Genomic DNA, 13495 nt, shown 5'->3' on the forward strand with positions numbered 1-13495 from the left:
ATTGCACTGGATGAAAGATGATAATTATACCTTTCAGTTCTTCTCATTGAAGTTGAACGGACAGAGTAGTTGCTGAGTTGTGTTAATTGCACTTTGACACATCCACAAGCAGACAGACATGTATAAAGGCTGCCTTACCACACAGGGCCTAATAATACTGCCATAATATGCAAACATGTTCCCATGTTTGGAGTACAAAATAGTGAGAAACAAACTAATATCGCCGCAGTGCATCTCACTACTGGATATGTTTGAATTGTCCATGTGTTTTTCATGCCCTTGATGTATAGAAATACTTTCTCTAACAGTGTGCGCCATTTTTCTCATTTTGCCAGTTGCCGTTACTTTTGTTTAGCGAGGGTGTGCTTCCATACTTGTTTGCAGCGGACGTTTTCTGAGCAGCCTCTGCCGCTGCATCCATCACCTGTTTCTCCTCCTGCTCAGTCTCACGATGGTAAAAATAGTTAAAGTTGGAGACGATGACAGGGACGGGCAGGGCGATGGTCAGGACACCAGCAATGGCACAGAGGGTGCCGACCATTTTGCCTCCGATTGTGATGGGGCACATGTCTCCGTATCCCACAGTGGTCATTGTCACCACAGCCCACCAGAAGCCGTCAGGGATGCTGACAAACTGGGTCTGGGGCTCATCCACTTCTGCAAAGTAGATGGCACTTGAGAATAGGATGACTCCTATAAAAAGGAAGAAGATAAGCAGCCCGAGTTCCCTCATGCTGGCTTTCAAGGTCTGCCCCAAGATCTGAAGCCCTTTCGAGTGTCGGGAGAGTTTAAAAATTCTAAAAACTCTCACTAGACGGATAATTCTTAGGATTGCCAGGGACATGTTCTGACTGGAGTTCATATCATCATCAGGGGTCGTAGCCAGCTCTGTTCCAAGGGTTACAAAGTAGGGAATTATAGAGACTATGTCAATGGTGTTCATGATGTTATTGAAGAAATCCCTTTTGCTGGGGCACACCACAAAACGGACACCAACTTCAAAGCAGAACCAAATGATGCAAATAGTCTCCACAATGAAAAAGGGGTCTGTTAAATATGCAAACACGTCTTTAGTGGCGGGATGAGGGGCAGAACCGCCTTGGGTCCCGTTGATGAGTTGGGTTAAAATCGGGGGAAAGTCAGTGTCTTCCCTGAACTCTGGCAGAGTCTCTAGGCAGAAGATGACAATGGAAATGACGATGACAAACACAGAAACCAGAGCGACAGATTTGGCTGCACTGGAGCTTTCTGGGTATTCAAACAGTAGCCAAAATTGTCGTTTGAGTTCGTTGGTGGGCAGAAGGACTTCTGGCTCTTTGATAAACCCTTCATCTTCGCGGAACTGCTCCATTGCTTCATGACCCAACTCATAGAAAACCATTTCATTCGCAAAAACATCTAAGGGAACATTGGCCGGTCTACGGATTCTCCCCCCTGACTGATAGAAGTACAGAACACCATCAAAAGACGGGCGGTTTCTGTCAAAGAAGTACTCGTTTTTCATTGGGTCAAAGTATCTTATCCTCTTCGTGGGGTCACCGAGCAGCGTCTCTGGAAAGTTATTCAGGGTGCTGAGCTGGGTCTCAAACATCAGGCCTGAAATATTGATGACAACTTTCTCGTCTTTTTCTTCAATGCAGTGCTTTTCAAACACATCTTCATTCTCGTAGCAATCCTTTGCCATCTTACTGAAGACGCTGTCAGTGGGAGACTCACTGTTGATCAGGAGCTTCACATTAGAGATCAAACTGCCACTGCTGGACTTTGCTTTAGTGGTCAGAGACGACGGAGGACTGGATGGTGACAACCCTTCTTGACCAGACTGATGCCGACGCCGTCCTCTGTGTGGCGACTGGTGAGGAGAACTAAGGCGGTGGGTTAAAAGATTGTGATCAGGGGCCTCTGATGGGGGTGAAGTCGGGTACCCAGAGTCACTCGGGTCCCCCAGGTTGATGCCAACATCATCCATGTTCTCAAAATTAACCAGCGGCACCTCCATCGCCTGTCGTCACAGGCCACAGCTCCGTCTATCAGCCTGGTGCAGGAGACAGAGGGGATACCACAACCAGTGCCACGCTGTAGATCCTGGCAGGGCCTGCCTCCTTCTGGTTCTCATCCAGGCAGCCGTACGCTACATTTGGATTCAGTCCTCTGTGTAATCTGTAGAAGAGGGGTGAGAAAAAGCAAAGTTGTGTTATATTTTTGTTAAATAGTGCAAATGCAGTTTTGTTGGTGAAGAGACTTTTCTCTTAGCTCATGTTTGCATCAGCAAAGAACTTGCCATCTGATACTATGCTTGTACAGTTATTTTTTTCCCCAATTCTCTGCCATGGAATAAACGAAAACACAAGCTCTGCAAGTTCGGCTGTGAAAGTGCTTACACAAGGTATGGGTAGTATTATCGCTGATCATGGGCTACAAAACTGAATGTTTAAATTGCTAATGGAAAAATGTCTGAGCTTTCACTTATGACTGGAAGCAGAAACTCATCAAAACTGAAACACACTTATTCCTTTTGTTTGAATGTCAGTCTCTAACTACTGTTTGGGTCAATCCATCTCAACCTTGTTGTGGGGTAGTCTATCAGCATCACATTTACTTTATCTCTAAGTAGCTGTTTATCATTCCATTTGTCTGGTTCAGAGAGGTAACCAAATCCCGACACATGCTTCAAACGCTGCAACCTCTGTGTCCACTTGACACCAAGGGCCCTGCGCACTCGGAGAGACTCAGCTGCCTCTATTTCCACTTGCATCGTAGCAGATAACGTAACAGTCTGGGATTGTATCTTCTTTTGAAAAAGACATCATGATAAGGCTTGTACGTGCAAAAAATGAATTTATTGATTGTGCCCTGTCAGCAAAGAGGGGTTACTCTGACCAAGGGAAAGGACATTTGAAGATGCAGAAAACAGAAAAGTGCTGTTAAATCTACACTCTTGAATCTTTGCATTTTTTTCTAAAAGCAACTTATTGCTGCTAAATTGCTACTAAAATCTTCCCACCAAACAAACTTGCCTTGTCTCACACAGCATCAAAGGCAACAGAGCCACAGAGATCACATCACTACCCTTATCAAACCACCCACAAACGCACGCAAATATACATTTAATCAATTGTTTAAAAGTTTAAATCCAGCTGTGTGCAGATGGTCCGCACCACTCACCGGCGTCCCCGGCTCTGCAGAAGTTGTGTTGCCTTCTCAATCCTGCCTGGCAGCTCCGCTCTGCTCCCCCTTCCTCCCTTCAATCGCTCCCTCATCCAGACTCACAATCAAGAGTGTCTCTAGCTCTATTAAAGCGCCCATTGGGTAATTTAACACCCTATGCGAAACCAGAGATGCCAGAGGTACCCACACACAATGGCAAACATACACATGCACACGCACACACAAACAGAGACAAACACGGAACACAGGAAACTCACAGTATTTTGAATTGGAGGGGTGGGGGTCACCTGGCTTTGTTCTCCCTGCTCCCTCCTCCGTCAGTGGGATAAGTGAGGCTGTTCTAGGCAGCTCTCTGATAGGAGATTTATGCTGCAGGAGCCAATCACGGTTTGATATGGCGAAGGGAGAGTGGGACCCACGTTTTCCCCTCTTTCCTGCAGAGTAAGCATCAACACGGAGGATCATCCTATCCACCCTCACCTTGGGGATTATACTGCATTCTTCCCCCGTTACAGCACTTGTCATAGCTCTCAATACCTGCAGCAGCGCACATCTGCCCAGGGGATTCAGCTTTCTCTTGTTTACATCCTTAGTGATACATGCTGACGTGAAGTCTTATTTCATCTGACATCAATATTTTTTGACATTCTTTAACTGACACAAATGTTTTCCAAGTCTTCCCTGAAATCTCAGTCAAACTTCTTGTCCCTAATAAAAAAACAGCCCTGTATGCCTGTGCTCAAATCAATAAAAAAGCATTTGCCAGTCCCTCTTTGCAAAAACAAGAATTATACAGCACACAAGAATCAATTTTATTGATAAATACGTGTACGTTTTCACTGAGGTCATTTATTCTAGGCACACATTTCCCCGAGAGGTGTTGAGTATAGATTTGTTAGAAGGGTCATATAGTGTTGAGAGTAAAAACAGTCCTTTTCCAAGAAAATCCTGCAGATGTGTTTCTGCTGTCCCTGCCAACTCCAGCAACTGTGTGCCTGCCAGCTATTGAAGGTTTGTCAGATTAATACAGAAGCTTTGAAAAAAGAAACGAGACGAGCCTAATTAAAAGGTTAATTCAAATTACAGAAAGGCTGCACTTCCTTTTCTTAGTCCGGCTGAATTCTCTCGAGGAGCGCAAACTTTAATCAAAAGTTAATCTTGCACTTTTGCAGAAGGTCGGCCAATTTGGCAACATAGGTTGAATATAGTGTTACCTGATAGTGAACCAGTAGCCTGAAATCAAAAATCATTCCCTAATCTCCCTCTCCTCCTGCTGCAGCCTGCAGTTGGCTGTCTGCTGGTCCTCGGTAACATTGCGGCATGAGCAGCACCACTGCAGGAACGGGCACATGGCTTCAAGGTTACAGAAAACTTTTTTAGGACTTCACAGTCTACGCTTTGCTGTACATCATCACACACCATTATCAGTAAGCATCTCATTATCTGTCCTCGCAGGAACATCGCGCACATGTGCATCAATGAATATACACTTCACGTTTGTATATGCAGCTATACATGGAGGTTTGCCCCATGCGCACAGGAGTACAGGGATGCAGGGAGGCACATGTTCACAGACAAACATCCCTCAAGATCCTTGACATTAGCGGTATATAGGCATCTTTTTCTTGGATCATCCTGCAATGTCCTAGAGATGTCATTGAGAACGCAGTCAGCTGAGGCATGACTTGCCACTTAAACACTTCATAATAGAATTTGTTACAGGCGAAGAGAGACAGGAAGACAGACAGTGAGGGGGGGCGATCATAGACTACACAAGTTGGATTGAGAGGGTAAATAATCGATCCATTCCACTGTTAAACGATTTTGTGTCAGTAGAAGAGGGAAATGGGTGGGATATGAGCTACAAGATGAGGTGGACTGCAGCTACTGCAGTGTCACCCGTCTCAGGACTCCTGACGGTGTGACAGAGGGATAACGTCCTGCCTTCTGTCCTTCTACGCAGCCCTCGATCCATCATTTCTCCCTCTCTCCCTCCCTCCCCTCCCCCCCTGCAACCATGACACAGTCACCTTACCCATTAACACACTGTGTTGACAAAGCATTTTCTCCATCAGCATGCTTGTGCGTGAAGTATACTGACGCTGCATAGGTATAAACACCTCCTTCCTACACACCGTTACAGGGCTTGACTTTGAGCCACAGACAGAAATAAAAAAAAAAAAACTTCAACACAGTAGTGACTGAATTTAAGTGAAGGAAGTATCCAAATTGCTCAGTAAAAGAAGCATTACAGTAACACACTGTGAATATACTTCATTAAAGGTGAAGGTCCTGCAACTAAAAATGTTTCATTCAGTTTAATTCATGGTGTCCTGTATGAGGTTTCTTGACATTATTATTACTCTGCATGCTTATAAAATATTAAAATTTAATCTTGTATTTTTATAATCTTTTTTAGCTTGACTTTGTCAGGGACTACCAAAGTTTGGACTACAGATGAAAAATAGCCTTTTGGCCAGTTCTGGTATATGTACAGCAACTTTGAAATGGCTCCTGGGAATGTTACATTAAATATTATATTATCTGAGCCAAGTTTTACCATTTCATTGATTGTTGGGGTGGTTTGATCTACAAAAATGCATCATATTTTATCATAAATGTAAACTCTTAAGTTTAAAGTTGTTTTTTTCTGGCATTTTTGCTTTTGTTCTACAGGGACAGTAGAGCGATAAAATGAGGGGAGGGAGAGGAAGTTTTGAAATGCAACAAAGGTACCAGGCCATGCTCAAATATGGGACGTGGTCAGCGCCTTAAGGAACCAGGACATAACTTGTATGTAAACTTTGAATGTGTTAAGCAACTAGTATCTAAAGCTGTCAAATAAATGTAGTTGAGTATAAAGTAATGCTTTTCTCCGAAATGTAGTAGTGTAGTACAAAGAGGCATGAAATGGAAACACTCAAACCTGCATTAACTGATTGTTGTGGCCACTTCAGGGCAGCAGAAACAAGCCGTGAACACAGTTGATATGGAGAAATTGTTTGCAAACAGTTGCTTATTTACAGTTTTGATTTGCAGTTACAGAGAAACATTGGTTCATTTGGAGTCGTGTTACTGACCACATGGCAAATGTAAGTCCAATATTCACTGTCCTTTAGCTCAGTTTTTAATCTCCATATAATGAAATACCTGTTTCATAAGCTGCTATATGCTCCACTATGTTCACCAGGTAAACGCTAACTGTGTGTCTGTCTACCACTCTAAACCCTTTTTGGGAAAATAATGTATTATATTATTATGATTTTCTACATTTTCTATGTACTTTGCTATATACTGTGATAGTTTCTATGTGTGTGTTTGTGTCCACATATTGCTTTGTGATGGTTATTAGTTAAAGTAATGGCCTGACGAGTACTCGCTTAGATCGAAACATTGCTCTTGTTGAATTACATTGGCTGGGAGCTGTCAGTGTGTAGATCTTTTGTGTGATTTTCGCCTTTCTGATTCAGCACCTAAAAAAGTTTTCAGGATGTGCGTCCCCTAAACTCTCTCTGTTTGTCTTTGGAAATGACAAAGTAACTAAATCTGTGGGCAACTCATCTTGTGCACATGATCTAAGTAATTCTATCGCAAAAGCCCATATGCTCATCCATTAAGGGTGACAGGATTTCAAAGTGCATGTCAGGTAGCACGGATTAGATATTCCAGCCAGGTAATCTTATAGCAGTTGTAAAGGCAGCTGGTTATTCCAGTCTAGTAATCCTATATATTGTAGCAGAGGTTCCCCTCAGTGCAAATAACATACAAGGACAGGTCAGGAGCATACAAGGGTTATAAGAGCTACAGTATAGAAAACCCCATACAGCTCAAAACACAGACACATGTTCATCCAGAACCTCAGAGTTCAGATAAATTCAGCAACACTTACAGGTAAAGTGATCAGGGTTTCTCAATCACAGGTTGGGATGCCTTGTGGGTTCAATTGATAACTAGATGGTGTCACAGAAGACTGGGGAGTCTTTAAATACTAATGTAAGGTATTCTTTTGATAAATGTTTTATCTTAAGCTTTAGCTTAAAATATATTATTATTTCTATTTAATTCTTTTGGAGCTATGGTCTTGACAATTTAATACAATAAAAAATAAAACAATAAGAACAATCATCCTCACAGACTTTGTGACCTTAGGGAGGCATTGCCTTGGCCAAGGTAGGCAGCAACAACAATAACAAACAACACGAGATGGCTAACACAAAATATGCTTCGAAATCTGAATGAATTAAACAGAAATGCAATTTATAAAAACATTTGTAACACAATCATGTAAAAGATTTCATCCTATAAACAACCTGTAACTTAAAACAACCAAACAGCGTTGTTGTTGACCATGAAAACTATGAAAATAACAGCAATCCAAAACAATCACTTAATCAGAAAAATCAAGATTCTAATATACACCATAAAGTACTGAGATTTAAGGTGATCACAGAGAAATGTTCCCTCTTAAGCAGATAAATGTGAAAGCTAACTTTTCTTCAAACTCTGCACTCACATCATTCTGCACAGTGAAGGGCAACCATCCAAGTGAAGCAATAACAAGCAAAACACATTTTTGAGTGGGACTTTAAATGTCAGTCAGTACATTTTTGATTAATAAAAGATAGTTTTTCTGTCCACCGTGAGTGCACACTTCCCTTCATTGTTTGGACGGAGGATTTGGCCTGTAGCTGAATCTGTGGACCGTTACTCCACTAAGGAGATTATGCAAAACAGGAGATCAGCCCGGAGAATCACCCTCATAGATGAACAGTGTGGACTAAATACTACGGACTTAATTGAAATGTCTGGATTGTTTCCAGCCCCACTAATCAAAAGCAAGTGCTAATCTTGGATGACTCTTTGGACCCAACAGGGTAGGGGAGGAGGCGAGCAGCCACAACATTTAACACTTCAATCCTTAGTTTAAACAAACTGATTAAATTCCACTTTCTTTTGCAAACATCCATCTGTTTTTCTGCTGTCAGAGCACAAAAACATCCGATAGATGCTGTAACAAAAAACAATTCCTTCAAAGCACTATCACAAGCAGTGAGAAGAAGAATTCTCCATCCAGCAGTCAAACAGGGAGGAGGATTACCATGCACCACCCACTATTTTGATGTCAACATTGTTCACCGTTGGACAGGGAGGTTCCATGGCTGCAGGCGCTCCGAGCTCATCCAAAGCCTCCCGAGTTACAGAGCCTCCTCCTCATGTTCCCATATGGCCTGTTGTAGAGTACAAAACATTATGATAGTGAGGAATTATTAGTGAGATGCGTCAGATGTAAACCTAGATGCAATTTTTTTTATATTCAACTATGATGATCAGACAAAAAATGAATATGTTTAAGGGTGAAATGTAATCCAGGATTTCAGCATTGAGATTAGGAAGGTTTGGGCAATACATGACTACTAATAAAAAACAATAATACTTTAACCACTACCACTGTGACTACAAAAATCATCATAGCAGCATTTCATTTATAAGTTTTACTGGTTACATTTTACAGCTTCTATTTAAAAAACATCTAAAAATCCAGGTGTATAAATTTCTGCATGAATTTTTCATTTTATTTGGCTTATCTTAATATGAATACTGTATAAAAGCATCAACATGAATTTACCTTGTTATCCAGCGGTGAAAGAAGCTTGTCTAAACTCACTCACGCACCCTCTTAGATTAAATATCCAAACAGTCAATGGCAGAGTCTTAAGGAGCAGTTGTAAATCTCTCTAAAGTGAGAGGTTTTGACAGAAGGCTGGGCAGATACAGTTAAATACTCCCTAAACAAGACAGATGTTTTGAACAACAACATGGTTTCAATCGATTCGGTCAGTCTGAGTAACATGCAAACAAACAAATCCTCACACAGCTCCCTGTTCACATCGTGTTAATGTAGCTTTTGTGCAGTGATCCCCATTTTTGTTATAATTATTCTGCAAGACTGTAATAATGCATCAACAGCAAGACAATCCGCACAACCTTCACATAAGTTATGTCACTTGAAACCTCTAAGTTCTTTGCCATCTCTGAATAGAAACTCTGTTCCCCTTACCTGTCCATCCCCCCCGTCCCCCATTAGGGTAACGAGCCATAACTGAAGTGAACTTCTGTTTGTGCAGCACAGGGCTCATTTTTCTCATCGCTAGTAAAGTCCTCAATCTGTCCATCTGCCTGCCAGGTGCTCTGGCTTGGCTCTCTATCATATTTCTGTGTGTGTGTGTGTGTGTGTGTGTGCGTTCACCTTTCTGCCCTTCCTCTTGTCTATTTAGTTCACTTTGTTGAAAGTAAGAGGGGGTTTGCTCCGGATTGAATCTCAACAAATATTACGTGGTTTACAATTAATTTCTGCCAGCAGTGCAGGTCAAAGTTGATTGACTGGCACCCAATTTTGGTACACACATTCCTGTTCCCCTCAGGATGAATTGTAACAACATTGGTGATCATCTGACTTTCCATCTAGCGCCACCATCAGGTCAACATTTTCTTAACAGACAAATATCGTGTTAAGTAGACAGATTATAGGTTATGCAGGGAGGGGAAGAACATTCAGCTCATCAGACGTTTCCTAAAAATAAAGACTGTTCATGAGTCCCGCATCTCGAGTCCGAGTCAAGGCTGAAGTCTATCGAGCATGAGACTCATGTCAAGTCTGAATTCACTGTGTGCGTCTTTAGTCTGAGTCTCAAACTCAAGTCCCTATGTCTGAAACATATTAAAAGGAAATGAACAATAAAGCAAAGTTCTGCAATAGACAGGAGCATTCATATAAAATGGGAATATTACAATAAAATATGTCACTATAACATATGTACAATGTTTTAGACTAAGAAAAGAAGGCTGTAAGATTTTTTGTAGGATGTGCAAAAATGTTTATGAGCCTATTGCACTTTTATAGCTGCATTATTTTTAAGGTAAGTATTGCTCTAAGACACACCCCCTACTATAAATGAAGAATTAACAAACAAAAACGTTACAGGGCAACCAAATGATTAAAAATAAATCTGCCAACAATTTCACTGCGTGTCTACTGTTACCTAGAGTAACTGGTCCTGGTTGATGACACTGACAGGCCAATATACATTCAACAAGGAACATAGTAAACTAATAATTGTATTGTAAATATTGTAATTGTAAATAATTATTTTATTCCTCAAAGATAATTAACATTACATTCAGCATCTACTTTCCACATAATGCATTCCCTTGTAATGTGAGGCCAATTTATGCCTTATTAGCAGAGCGCAGCTCTAACAACCACACAATACCCATCATGCAAATCTTTGTTACTAGTAGCCTATGCTCTCCTGAAACAACATTTCTTGGCTTATAAAATATTTCTGCACCAAACGCTTGTGCTGAATCCTCGTGAGGTCTCTGGTTGCCTTGTGTAGCCTCCATGTTGTATTGGTATGTGCAGGAAATAGATACTCTGGCATGCGTCTCAAAGGTGCTGAAAAAGCCCTGGTTGCTGCCATGTAACTGGGGACAGACGGACAGGTATTCAACTCTGAACACTGAGTATCTTTTTATCCAGGGAAACATTGTCAGCCATTGTTGCCGCGCTGTGGTTGCTTTGGGAAAATAGAGCAGCTATAAATCTTTAAGATCGCAGAAGTGGTTTTCACACACTTTTTAGTATGGAAGAAATGGGTTAATGGTAGCTCATTGTTAAGCTCACTATGTTCCAGTATACATCACTGAACAACATGCATCTTTTTTTGCGGTGTTTGAAATGATACTTTTTTTTGAACGTTTGTAGAAGTAGCATTAACATACATGATATACTGTCACGTAATTCCCTCCATTGTTTTAAGGCTTTGTATACCTCCAAGAGCGTTCTACTGCATCACTCTCTTTGATCAACTATTAATAATAAATAAGGGCAAGCTGCTAAACCTCCTTCACTATCTCTCCTCCCCGCTGCTTGCACCTCACATGAACGCTCCACCCAGGAACCCCATTATGTCAGCAGACAAGAAGCTCTAGTTTCTTACATCATGACACAGACCTTTTTTTATGTTTTATTTCACAATAACCATTATTAATAAATGGAAAATAAAGAGTGAATTAAACTTAAGTTATTTTATTGTTGACAATTAAATGATTTATGTTTATTTTACTTAAAATTATATATATATATATATATATATATATATATATATATATATATATATATATACACACAGTATCTCACAAAAGTGAGTACACCCCTCACATTTTAGTAAATATTTCATTATATCTTTTAATGGGACAACACTGAAGAAATTACACTTTGCTACAATGTAAAGTATTAAGTTTACAGCTTGTATAACTGTTTGTGTAAATGTGCAGTCCCCTCAAAATAACTCAACACACAGCCATTAATGTCAAAACCACTGGCAACAAAAGTGAGTACACCCATATGTTAAATTCCCATAGAGGCAGGCAGATTTTTAAAGGCCAGTTATTTCATGGATCCTTGGCCTTTGGAATTGAAAAATAATTTTCTCCGAATTATTCCCTCTCTTCTAATTGTTGATTATGAGACAGTGTTTCATATCAGCCGTGATAACGTTCTCTATAAAGAGAGCATGCATTACATAACTGATAAGCAGTAAGCAAAATTATTCCCAAAGAACCACCATACATGAGGTAGGAGAAGGTGGAGGGAAGTCAAACAAAATGCAGTGGAAGCATTACAGATTTCCCGTTCCTGCTCTGTGCACAATCTCAGACTTGGAAGTGGAATGTACAAACTGGGAGAGGCCCTGGGACAGATGTTGATAAAATATTAACCTACACAGGATATTTAAAGCCTGTGAAATTTTTTCCCTGGTCTGCTTTTTAGAAATGGCCTCCACCAGATGTATCTAGCAGTGAGGATGCAGTTTCCACATTTTGACTTAACACACATTAGGGTAACAGCAAGTTCAATATTTGCACAGTTTAAAGTTGAACTCTATGATAGCTGCATATATCTCTTGGCCATCACATTACCATCAGTCATTTTAAATACAATAGAGAGCTGTATAGTCTATACAATAGACAACCATAAAGTGTTTTCTTTAATGCTTTTAGGGGCTTTCACGTCTACTCTCAGCTTTCATGAACATGCACTGAATTGCCTTTATTTATGAATGTTTTATGTTTGTGGTGTGTGGTGTTTTTTATGCCATTTCTATATGCAGCATTTGTGGCCAAGGCACAATGATGAAGTCCTTGTGACTACCATGGTATTTAAATGGTAAATACACTTTAAACCAATAAAGCATATGAAGCATTTTATGCTTGTAATAGTTAATTTACCGATGCTTTATTGATCAAGCAGTAGTTGTTATAAGCAGTAGACAATTGTTAATTTTTAACAGGGGGGATGGATTTGAAAAAGAACAAAGTCGCAATTACAAATCCGTCTGCTAGCATCACGGACAGCACCATGGATTTATCAATACACAATTGGGCGAGTAATGGTCAGGCCATAGATTCTAACTTGTAAAAACCTCAGTCAGATAAAGGATCAATAATTCAGGCAGACTAGACTAACATATTCAACTAAACAACCTGCTACTAGGGGATGGAGGGGTGTGGGGGGTCATTTTGCATATAAGGGGGATGGCTTACCCCCTCATATTGCCTACTTGTTATAAGCCATCAATATGAGCTACTTCTGGGTTGCAGGTTGTGAGAAATCTTGGTAATAATGCAGTGATGAATGTCATACACCTATTTTGGGAAATACACTCATTCTTCTTCTTTCTTTCTGAGAGTGAGATGAGAAGATTATAGATACCACTCTCATGTCTATCCATTCAATTTGAAGCTGTTTGCTTAGCTTAGCATAATACTGGAAAAAGGGGAAACAGCTAGCTGTTTAAATGTAACTAAGTCCATCTACTGATACCAAAATGCAAAGTGTAAAGTTGTGGTTTTACTGTGGGGGGTTATGTGCCAGACTATTTCTTGTTAAACCAGCAGCTAGGTAGTCGTTTCCAGTCTTTATGCAAAGCTAAGCTAGCGTCTCCTGGCTGTAGCTTCATACTGAACATACAGATATTAGAGTGATATTGATCTTCTCAACCTACTCTCAGCAAGAAAGTAAATAAGAGTATTTCCAAAAAAACGTCTAAATATTCCTTTAATAAGTTGTTAAAAAATTGATTTTTGGTCCAGACACTCTTCAACGTCCACCTATTGAAGTAAAGAACTGTCAGAAATAATAAATCAGGAGTAATGCTGGAGGAGGATATCTTTCACAACCCTCATTAAACGTGAACAAAGCCATTACTTACAAACTATAAATTCTTTACAAACGGTGATTTATTAGCAATATTTTTTTAACAAT

The 13495-nt window shown here is 40.4% G+C and overlaps 1 protein-coding gene across 1 annotated transcript; it reads right to left on the bottom strand.

Moving 5' to 3' along the window:
• Positions 1-301: 301 nt before the first annotated feature.
• On the bottom strand, positions 302-1969 carry LOC114553691 (potassium voltage-gated channel subfamily A member 10). The gene has a single exon (XM_028575029.1). The coding sequence runs from the start codon at positions 1967-1969 to the stop codon at positions 302-304; it is 1668 nt and encodes a 555-aa protein (XP_028430830.1).
• Positions 1970-13495: the final 11526 nt, after the last annotated feature.

Source organism: Perca flavescens, chromosome 4, assembly GCF_004354835.1.
Source record: "Perca flavescens isolate YP-PL-M2 chromosome 4, PFLA_1.0, whole genome shotgun sequence".
NCBI classification, from domain to species: domain Eukaryota; kingdom Metazoa; phylum Chordata; class Actinopteri; order Perciformes; family Percidae; genus Perca; species Perca flavescens.

Bases quoted from the DNA above. Each gene is read 5' to 3' on its own strand.
- LOC114553691 (XM_028575029.1), bottom strand. From the start codon at position 1,969: ATGGATGATGTTGGCATCAACCTGGGGGACCCGAGTGACTCTGGGTAC.